An 11,898-nucleotide genomic window follows, 5' to 3' on the forward strand; every position below is an offset into this window, starting at 1 on the left:
GTAACTAGCAGACGACCGAGGTGAATTACACACACACACACACACACACACACGCACACAGTCAGAACAACATCCTCAGTCGGTTGGAAGATCGCTCCCCATTCAGCTATAGAGTGATCCCAGGTGGACCTGACTCTCGGAGTGTTGGCTTCCTGCTAACATTTGCGATCATTTTTCATATACCTTTATTTCTGACGAAAGCGACATGTCAGTTCTAAGGATTACTGGAGGTAAACATCAATAAACATAAGTCGTGTCGTGTTATGTTAAGCTTTTCTCAATTCCATTCCACTGGTACGGATTTCTTAACTCTATTTGCGAACCTAACCCCATGTCCGCCTCTCCATCACCACTTTTTGCTTCTTTCTATACATTTCGCATACGTCTCTCTCTCTCTCTCTCTCTCTCTCTCTCTCTCTCTCTCTCTCTCTCTCTCTCTCTCTCTCTCTCCGCACTGTGGCGGTAGTAATGATATGTGTGTTTCACTGTTTGATCTGCTGCAGTCTCTGACGAGACAGCCAGACGTTACTCTACGGAACGAGCTCAGAGCTCATTATTTCCGATCTCCATTATTTCCGATCTCCGGATAGGCCCGAGACCAAGCACACACCACACACCGGGACAACAAGGTCATAACTCCTCGATTTACATCCCGTACCTACTCACTGCTAGGTGAACAGGGCTACACGTGAAAGGAGACACACCCAAATATCTCCACCCGGCCGGGGAATCGAACCCCGGTCCTATGGCTTGTGAAGCCAGCGCTCTAACCACTGAGCTACCGGGCGTGTGTGTGTGTGTGTGTGTGTGTGTGTGCGCGCGCTTTTATCTTTGCATGTTCTGCATATTTCATAAATTCCGCCTGGTTGCGAGGTATCCTGATGGATGTGGTCCTTTAGTGACCAAAGAATCATTAAACCTGCAGAGTCCTGGCTTCGATTGGCAATGAAGTAACGAAAAGATACACGTAGTAAGCTCAGTAGAGACAGTTCCGACACCACAACACAACAACAATATATTACTGTTGAGAAAAATGTTGTAAAGTCTCGCATAGCTTGAAGCAGAAAAGAAATATTATGATAATAAGAATAGTGACTCTAATATCCATAAATTCGAAAATGTTATAGATAAAGCTGAAATATTTAATACCTTCTTTGCAAATGTAGGGGAAAAAATTATGAACAAAAACAACAGACTTGAAGAAAACAAGTACGCAATCTGTTCTGGGCCCTTGACTACTGAGAGTATTTACGGGATTATGAGATTTAAACCTCAGGCGGAGGAAAACCGAACAATAATACCTGGAGAGAGAGAGAGAGAGAGAGAGAGAGAGAGAGAAAAAAAAAGACAAATGAAACTCGTTTAGTGGGCTCTGACAGCATCTCTTGAAGTTCGTCAAGGATGCTTTGTGTGTTATTACATGTTTATCACTAGTACTTCCATTGCTACTGGTGTATTCCTCACGACTGGAAAATATATTCATGTCATCCCTTTCCTTAATTAAGAAAGGAGATTGTAATGATGTGAATAATTTCAGACCCATATCTATTTTACCATTACTTTCAAAGATTTTAGAGAGCATTATATGTAATCAACTTTTAAATTTTTGGAAGACTATAATAACATCTCTAACTACCAACAGGGGTTCAGAAATAACTTCTCTACCGAACCCTCACTTACTATGGTCACTGACGCCATTTATAATGATATAGAAGAAATATCTTTGCTAACCCTTTGTGACTTGTCGAAGGCGTTCAGTAGTGATGACCAAGACATCCTACTGCTTCTGGTTTGAGAGCTGTTGGTGCGATAGAACTCATGAAGTTGAAATAAAAGAAGTATATATATATATATATATATATATATATATATATATATATATATATATATATATATATATATATATATATATATATATATACGATTTATTTCGACATAGGTAAGTTAGGAGCTGAAAATATACATTTCACAGAAAGGAAAGTTCTCTAATGTTGCAAATCTAAAATTACAAACTTAAAACTAAGTATAGCTTTTTCGTATTCATTTTGTTTAATTTTGCTTACTCTTTGGTGATTTTATACAGTTTCAGAAATTTCTGTGGGAATTAAAATAGTGAAGACTGTGGCCATTAATCTTCTGACCTCCATAGACTCTTCCTAATGTCAATAAAATGTTTTAATCATACATAAATATCAAGGTAAAAATGTGTCTCAGTACTGAAGGAGTTAAAGTACAGTGTTCACGAGTTGGTCATTTTCACTATTGTGGGCATTGCACTATTTCTGTGTCTATCTGTGTGTGCACGGATGGGGAGCAGCTTGTGGTGTCGGGCACTGTGGCGGGGAAGGGGAACTGCCGTGTGGGGAGTGGGGGGAGCAGGTTCCTGTGACGTGGGTGGTGGATGAGCTTTGTGGCGAACTGCTGGAGGAGGTGTTGGGTGAAGTGCAGGGCGTGGAGGGCCTCCTGTCGGTGCCCAGGATTACCTGCATTGTGTGTGTGTGTGTGTGTGTGTGTGTGTGTGTGTGTGTGTGTGTGTGTGCGTGTGTGTTGCAATTTCCTTTCTGGTAAATTTATCCTGAGCATGTCTTTTATTTTTGGGTAGGATTTTCCTGAAAGATTTTTTTTTTATGGAGAGAGAGAGAGAGAGAGAGAGAGAGAGAGAGAGAGAGAGAGAGAGAGAGAGAGAGACAAAAAGACAGACAGACAGACAGACAGACAGACAGACAAACGACCTTGCTTCACCTGTAATTACAAAATACTTGTATATAATGATTTGCCTTTTCTTTCTTTTAATACTGATGTTGCTGCTAACCTTGTCTACTTATGATATAAACAGTTAATATTATCTACACACACACACACACACACACACACACACACACACACACACACACACACACACACACACACACTCTCTCTCTCTCTCTCTCTCTCTCTCTCTCTCTCTCTCTCTCTCCTTTCATGTAAAAACAATGACATTCGTTAAAAAAAAAATGTGTGTGTGTGTGTGTGTGTGTGTGTAATTCACCTCGGTCGTCTGCTGGTCACCCAGCCAGTCTTCCCCATTACGGAGCGAACTCAGAGCTCATAGACCGATCTTCTGGTAGGACTGAGACCACAACACACTCCACACACCGGGAAAGCGAGGCCACAACCCCTCGAGTTACATCCCGTACCTATTTACTGCTAGGTGAACCGGGGCCACACATTAAGAGGCTTGCCCATTTGTCTCGCCGCGCCGGGACTCGAACCCGGCCTCTCGATTGTGAGTCGAGCATGCTGACCACTACACTACGCGGTGTGTGTGTGTGTGTGTGTGTGTGTGTGTGTGTGTGTAGAGGGAAGAAAGTTCATAAATAAACGTTGTTGGTCATTGATATGGAAGCAAAATGTTTGTCAAGACGGTGTTTAGAAATCTCTATATTGTTGGTTAGGATTTATTGTTCTCTATGGAGTTATATTAGCGAGTTTCTACTCACCAGACAATATACCAAACTGCAGGAATGTGTTAATCAATAAAGTTGTAACTAATTCAAATTTCGCTTTTTTTTTCTTTCTTTTTTTTTAGGATGAGGATGAGATCATGTTAGATCTAGATGACCTTCTTACTTTTAAGTTTATGGAGACACTCTGACATGTTTCCGTTTTCGTCAATTATTGGTCCAACACTTCAGGTAATCATGCTCTTCTATCTGATAAAGCTATAAGATTCCTTCGGATTAGTTTTACTTTAATTCTTAACATCTAATTCGACGGATCTTTTTGTTCTGTTTGATTAATATCTTTGCTTTACATGAATCTTATGTGAACTTCGTTATTATTGTTGGACTTTTAATGTGTCAATTGGCATCCCGTTTCTCGCGCAAGTATTCCACAATTAGTTCGTTTCACCACTTAAGTTTAACGTTTTGAGTAGGATGGTGATTTTTCATAGGAAGGCATTCTTGCACAGTTTTTTAATACTTTTCAATGAAAACTTTTCAATGTGGATTAATACACGAGGTGGTATGCAAGTGGTTCCAGTTTGATCATTAATCTGAATGAACAAAAATTTGCTTTTCTGAAGTTTGGGACTTTTCTTTTTTGTTTTGTTTTGAATCACTAGGCAAGAAGGTAATGGCAAAGGTGATTGCGCGGTGGTCGCTATAACTTAATTCCTCGCCAACATTTAGACATTCCACTGTGTAACTCATTTTTCCTAACAAGCACGAGATCGGGCAAATGGCTACCGCGAGTCGGGTTTTGTACAAATTGAGTATAATAAATTAACTTTCTTTCAAGTTATTATATAAGTCGTGCAGTCACTAGGGAATTAAAGTCACCAATAATTATGGCACTGTGTGTGCCAATTTCGCTAATTTGGTTGTAATGTCGCGATCGGTTTGCAGAGACTGTGCCGGAGACCTGTACGGAAGAACTATTGCTATAGTTTTGTTACGCAGTTATTTTTTTTTTTTATGATATGCGTACAGCATCAAATTTTAGAAAAAGGAGTTTTGTTAACAGAAATGGATTGAAACTGGTATTGAGGTAGAGTAAGATGTCGCCTCTATTTCTATTTACTCGACTTTTTATTTTTTATCAAATATTGTGCATCCGAAAATTTCATTTCAGCAAATAGTCCATTTTCTTAATGCAAAAGTCAAAGCTATATAGATGCGGCTTCAATTTTTACAAGTGCCACATAAACTTTCCTATTTTGCTGCCGAATCTGGTGTGACTGCGACTTTGCAACTCTATTTCTTGCCACCTCCGAATGTGACGTGGGAGTTTGCGACTTTGTGACTTTTTTTCCTGATGCTACTCCGCTAAATTACAAAGTAAACTTTAGCGCGAAAACAGAAACATGCTTCTATAAGGCAGAGTAACACATGTTTATTATTATCATTTTTAGCTAAAACACAGCATAAACTAATATCTAAAGGCTATCCTCCTCCTCCTCCTCCGTTTCCACCTGGGCCATCTCCTACAACCGCGGATGTTTCTTTATAAAGAAAAGTTGTCTTCATTCCTAATCAAGGTCGTCACAAAATTAGCGGGAAATCGGCGCTGCGACTTTGTTTAGTCCGACTTTTTCAAAACGTTTGCAACTTCGACTTTGCGACTTCGAATTCATGGTGCAACAAAGTCGCAAATTCGCAACTCGATGCCGCAACGCCCAAATCTGGCAAAAGTTAGACATATTTTCAGTGTTTCATTCCTTTCTCTGGTAAACTCTGGAACTCCCAGCCTGCTTCTGTATATCCATTATCCACCTAACTATGACTTGATCTCTTTCGAGAAGGAGGTTTCAAGACAATTATCCTTTATTTTTGACTAACCCTTTTGACTCTGTATGGCGACCGTCATTTCAATGGGCCATTTTTTTATTGTACCTTTCTGGTGCCCTTGGCCGGCATCCCTTCTACATAAAAAGAAAATCACAATAATTTGAAGAAACTAGATAACTTAGAGTCTGTTGTGAGTAGCTGCCCGTTGGACTGGTTTGTTACTCTTCCCTAACTTGGAGTGCATGGAGATTTCAGCTTTTTTTTATCATTCTTTCCTAGCTTATCATGCAAGGATATTCCTCTTTTTGTAGTAAGACAATCGCTGACCGCGTCATCAAATGGTCAAAACGAACAGTTCCTACCTGACTGGGATGCAAGCCGACACATGAGAGAGAGAGAGAGAGAGAGAGAGAGAGAGAGAGAGAGAGAGAGAGAGAGAGAGAGAGAGAGAGAGAGAGAGACTTCGTAATAATCTAAAAGAATTTCAAACGAATGCAATGAATGTAATGAGTTTAATGATGAAGATGGTAAACACTACAAGGAAAAAAAGTGTGATCTTAGTTCCCCTATCTTCACTTCTCTCTGCCTTTACCAATCTATGTCTGTCTTTCTGTCTGTCTTTTCGTTTCTGTATTTGTCTGTCTATTTGTATGTCTGTCTGTCTTTGCCTCTGTCTGTCTACCTATCTTTGTTACTGTTTGTTTGTCTGTCTGTCTGTTTGTTTATCTATCTGTCTCCCTGTCTGTTTGTCCATCTGTCTCTCTCTCTCTCTCTCTCTCTCTCTCTCTCTCTCTCTCTCTCTCTCTCTCTCTCTCTCTCTCTCTCTCTCTCTCTCTTATCTATATGTCTCCCTGTCTGTTTGTCCATCTCTCTCTCTCTCTCTCTCTCTCTCTCTCTCTCTCTCTCTCTCTCTCTCTCTCTCTCTCTCTCTCTCTCTCTCTCTCTCTCTCTCTCTCTCATGCATTTATGCTCATACTGAATGTAATACACAAGTGCGTGTGAAGATTTTTGCCCAAACACCTGTGACTATGACCTTGACAGGTTTCTGTCCAGTTTTTTTTGCACCCATATTCAGGAAAAAAAATATTGTGAGGCAAACATCACACACACACACACACACACACACACACACACACACACACACACACGCCCGGTACCTCAGTGGTTAGAGCGCTGGCTTCACAAGCCAGAGGACCGGGGTTCGATTCACCGGCCGGGTGGAGATATTTGGGTGTGTCTCCTTTCACGTGTAGCCCCTGTTCACCTAGCAGTGAGTAGGTACGGGATGTAAATCGAGGAGTTGTGACCTTGTTGTCCCGGTGTGTGGTGTGTGCTTGGTCTCAGACCTATCCGAAGATCGGAAATAATGAGCTCTGAGCTCGTTCCGTAGGGTAACGTCTGGCTGTCTCGTCAGAGACTGCAGCAGATCATACAGTGAACACACACACACACACACACACACACACACACACACACACACACACACGAAGTGAAGAGGAGAGAGGCTATGGTAAATAGGGGAGAAGAGGAGATGTAGGAAGAAAAAGAAGGCGTGCCTAAAAACCTACATCGAAGGCAGCTCCAACTATTTACTGCTGCCATGAGAGAGAGAGAGAGAGAGAGAGAGAGAGAGAGAAAGGGGTCACCATTGTTAGAAATATAGTGGGTATACAGTAAAATTTAATCTGCTTCATCAAGTCTGGAACCTGTTCTGCCTGTTCGCGCTATTTCCACCTGAATCTTGATATGATCTGACCTGACCTGGGCCAGCACAAAGCGGCCGATTAGAGTAATTCCCTGTGAACTCCATTGCCATGTTTCCAAAGGGCTTTTTTTTTTTATGGGTTTAACACCGTGGAAAGAACAGAGGACTTCCCTCCCCTTCCCCTCTCTCTCTCGCTCCCTTGTGGGTGACAGCCCGGGAGGAAGTGACGCAAGGTGAGAGTGAGAAGGGCATGAGGCGCGTGAGGTGAGGCGAACTGTTGTTGGTGATATTTGGGAGAGGGGTGGGGCAGTGGCAGCTGTATCAACCTGTGCTGCAGTAGCGATAATTGATCTTGTGGAGATATTCTGCCACTCCACTGTAAAGGTACACATTATTATTTCTTTCCCGTTTCTCATTTTCATGCTGAGTTAACTTACCACACAACTTGGCGATAGCATTGCAGGTCCTTTTGGGTTTGTGGGCGGCTCCTTGAGTTTTTGTACTTTTAATTTATTTTCATCCGTATTTCAGAGATGGGATCTGGGTGAGGTCAGAGGATTAGCAAGGAGTGACAGGTCAAGCTATGTTGAATCAAGTCGAAAAATGCTTCCTATATATGTCCACACACACACACACACACACACACACACACACACACACACACACACACACACACACACACACACACACACACACACACACACTGACTTATTCAGTCGGTATTCTTCACGGGAAAAGAGTCGCTCCTTGTGTCTTCTGTGATGACAATATAATAGTAGGCAGTTTTCATCTATCTACAAGAGGGTCTTAACACATTTAAAAATACAAGAAATAACTCGTGGGAACTGCATGCCTTTGGAGTCTCTCCCGATCCTTACTGCCTCGAGTCACAATGCAGTTCATCATCCTAATGTAATTATACCAGCAACTCCTGCGATCAATTCCTTCCTTAATAAACACATTAAACGCAAATGAAAAACATAATTTATTCTTTAAGGTGGATAATGAAAGCTTAGCATCAACTATCTTTTTCCTCTTTCTCATAGCCGGAACGTTGCACCTCTTGCTGTCTTCTACACTATATATTTTCATGCTGACTGCTTGGCCAGCTTTCCCCTCTTGCATAAAAAATCCATGTCATGTCTAATTATTCAAAATAGATTGCAGGATATATAGGATTTTGTCAGTTTAAAACTAAAGACATGCATGTTGCAGTGCTTTATTTCAGCAAAGTGTTGATGACACTCATGGACTGATAAGAGTGAAAATAAAGGCTACTTGTCTTTTCTATCCAGAGATGTTGTTGTTATACGCTTGAAATGTGAAAAAAAAAGAAATTCAGAGAGAGAGTTTTGTTGTCTAGGAACCACAAATATGCAAAGCTATCAACGCATGTTTAGCCACAACATTGTAACTCAGGTGCTGTCAGATTTATAAGAAAGGACTGTCCTCTTAGGTTTGCCAAAGCACATGACAGACATTGATCCTGTCAATAATCACCTTGTGTTACTAATGAAGGCTGTGGCTGAGATTACTATAAGTCAGCACGCTCGCACACAGTTCACTGCATGACATGCATCTTTCAAAGGTGTTCAAAGTAGGACAATAATTAGTAAATTGGTATTATTCAGTGACATGTAATTACGTATATAATACATAAAATGTGGTTTAAGGACCACTTCACTCACCACCACTGACAGCGCACCTCGTGCCCTCTTCACCCTTATTATTACCTTTATGGAGTGACCCCTATGTGAGGCTGAACCACCACTCTCTCTGACCTGAGTCACTTGATTACATGATAAGCACCCTATAATAGTCCTCTTAACCTACATGACAATGCCACAGAATTGTTCTATTAAATGTTATGATATTTATGTAAAGCCAAGACTATTATCTTAAAGCCCGAACCATTCGTAGCATTGCATGGTTTGGTAAGCTAAATAATTAATATTTAATATTTTAATTTCAATTAAGAATGTAAAATGAACTGCTATATTAAAGACAAATTGTGTGATGTGGCAGGAAAGCTAATGGTGCTCGGCCAGCATCTAAAACGTTCTTGCCAGAATAAACTTACTGCAACTATTTTATCAGAAACTTTTTGTTTCAGGCAATCCCACAGAAGTGTATCTATATGGGACCCAGATTGCCGGAAATTTGATTGGTTTAATACCTGGTTGCATATTAATCCATCAGCTTATTCTACCCATCTTCTACAGCCTTGGGATCGTCTCACTTACGCAGGTGAACAATGCTATTATCTTGTTATTTTGTGGTTAGGATAGTAAGGTCATTATCATTTTCATAGCAGTTTGTTATGTACTTATTTTGTCGTACGTGTTGTGCCATCATATTCCTAAAGCAATATACTTTAATTTCTTTTCACCCACCAGTGAATACAACCGAATGTTTCACGTAACTGCTTGTCTATTTCAGTATGTTGAGCTACGATACAAATCCAGAAAATTGCGTCTGCTGGCAACACTGTGCAATCTCCTCAATAAGTTTTTCTACATGGGCATCTGCTTGTATGCTCCCTCGCTGGCTCTGTCCACTGTGACCAAGCTGTCCACCTGGACGTCAATGGTCATTATGGGAAGCATCTGTACCTTTTATATAACTGTGGTGAGTGTGTAACTTCCTTATGCCGTCTTTTGAAACTGGAAATGTTATCTCACGTGTTAAAGATTGTGTTAAGCTTTTTTATAGAGAAAGAGGAGCAATCGAGGAATAGTATTAGGGATGTAGAAAACGAGACGCAAGTCTTAGCAAATGTGTGTGTGTGTGTGTGTGTGTGTGTGTGTGTGTGTGTGTGTGTGTGTGTGTGTGTGTGTGTGTGTGTATTTCACCTACAGATATTTATGAATTAGCACGAATCCAAAACATTGTAATGTGGACAAATATTAAATTATATATGATAATAATAAATAAAGTTGATTAATAATTATTCAAATAAAAAGTAAATAAATAAAGATTAGAAAAAATAGAAAAAAAATAAAAATAATCAATAAACAAAATAAGTAAGAAAAAAAAAACTATAATTGATAAAAACAATCGAAAAGAAAGAAATCGAAGTGATGATATAGACCAGAGAAGGACGAGCGTTGGTATTATGAGTCAGGAACCCAATATATTGTAGTAGTATAATACACAAGCTGAAATACTCCTTTATGTAGGATAGCCGAGGGTCAGTCACTGTATGAATGCTATTAGCTCACTCCGTAGGAGAACGGCTGGCTGTGTAACCATAACGGACGGCCATAGTTGAATTACACACACACACACACACACACACACACACACACACACACACACACACACACACACACACACACACACACACACACACACACACACACACACACACACACACACACACACACACACACACACACACACACACACAACTATTTGTGTTGTTTGGTGTTCTCTGGCAGCCAAAGTCAGTTTATCTCTCCTGGATTTCCATTAAATCTGGAGGATCATGTCTTGATATCAACTTCGATGCTGTGATGCTTACATTACACGCCTATAATGATTCAGACATCTGGTAATCAGGTTGTATGATGTTCAGATCAGATGGTCATCAATCTAAAGCTGAATATTGTGTCTATTAGACGACGTAACATAATCTCGTGCTTTCGCTCTTGAATCTTCTGAATTACGGATTTCCCACCATCTAGCTACGAGTAACGAGTAGAGTCATTCTGACACTAAATTTATCTTTGCTGTGTACATCTCACTTCACTCCTCTGTTTATAAAAGTTCTGTGTTAACAGGGCTTCCAAAATGGAGCATGTCTTTACTCTTTTCCTTTTCACAGAGATCTATATTCCTGGAGACTTCATTGTTCACCACAAGCCTTGGCGTCTCTCTCCTTTAAATTTCCTTTAAATTTACTATCCTCCACTTCCTAGAGCAACTGGTGTAACACCATACTGGTATTTCTGACCGTCTTGAAGATTTGTCCAACATATTCCTAAGTCTATTGCCAAAGACGAAAGTATTCTTCAGGGTTCTGTCCAGTCACCCACTCTCTTACTATTGTTCATCAATGAACTTCTAAATCAAACTTCTTGCCTTATCCACTCTTACGCTGATGAAACCATTCTGTACTTTCCACAACTTTTCGTAGACGTCCAACACTCCAGGAAGAAAACAATTCACGCAGCAACGTCACAGAACGCCTGACTTCCAAACTTATAGTAGTGCTCAGTGCCTCAAAGACTCAGTTCCTTCATCTATTAACTCGACACAACTTTCTAGATAACTATCCCCTCTTCCTCAGTGACACTCATTATATCTCTTTTCTACACTAAACATCCTCAGTATGTCCTTTATCTACTTCACATCTCATTTCTCGCTAAAACAGTGTATATAAGGTTTGGTGTTCTGAGTCGTCTCCACCAGTTCTTCTCACATCCATAGCTGTTAATATTATGTAAAGGTTTTATCCACTTATATATAAAGTATTCTTCACATGTGCGGGGTGGTTCCACTCATACAGGTATTTTAGATAGTATGAAATCGAAAGTTTTTCATCTTATCAATCCTTCTTTTGACTACCTGTCATCAGTCTCTTTCTCACTGCCGCATCTCCTATTTTCTTCCACCGCTATTTTGATGCCAACTGCTCTTCTGATCTTGTAAACTGAATGTCTCCCCTTCTCTCACGTACTCACTGCATAAGATATTCTTCCTCTCATCCCTATTCTGTCCAACTCTCTACTCTAATGCAAGAGCATTCATCTGGGAGACTCTAGAACTTCCCTTTTTGTTTTTTGTATCTCCTCCTTCCTATGACTAGATTTCAAGACACTTATCATGTTTTTTTTCTTTTTTTTAATCATTTTGATATTTTATTGGAATGGACAAAAAGTGGGTCGTTTTTCTTTTTTCTCACTTAGCCAGTGGCCCTCT

General features: G+C 40.2%; 1 protein-coding gene across 1 annotated transcript in view; it reads left to right on the top strand.

Moving 5' to 3' along the window:
* The window catches only part of LOC123504707 (sodium-coupled monocarboxylate transporter 1-like), a 34,985-nt gene that overhangs the window by 4,258 nt on the left and 18,829 nt on the right, over positions 1 to 11,898 (top strand). Inside the window, exons 2-3 of the mRNA XM_045255449.1 lie at positions 9,089 to 9,222; positions 9,415 to 9,603. Coding sequence (XP_045111384.1) covers positions 9,089 to 9,222; positions 9,415 to 9,603 — 323 coding nt within the window. The remainder of the gene's footprint in view (positions 1 to 9,088; positions 9,223 to 9,414; positions 9,604 to 11,898) is intronic.

Source organism: Portunus trituberculatus, chromosome 17, assembly GCF_017591435.1.
Source record: "Portunus trituberculatus isolate SZX2019 chromosome 17, ASM1759143v1, whole genome shotgun sequence".
Classification (NCBI taxonomy): Eukaryota; Metazoa; Arthropoda; class Malacostraca; order Decapoda; family Portunidae; genus Portunus; species Portunus trituberculatus.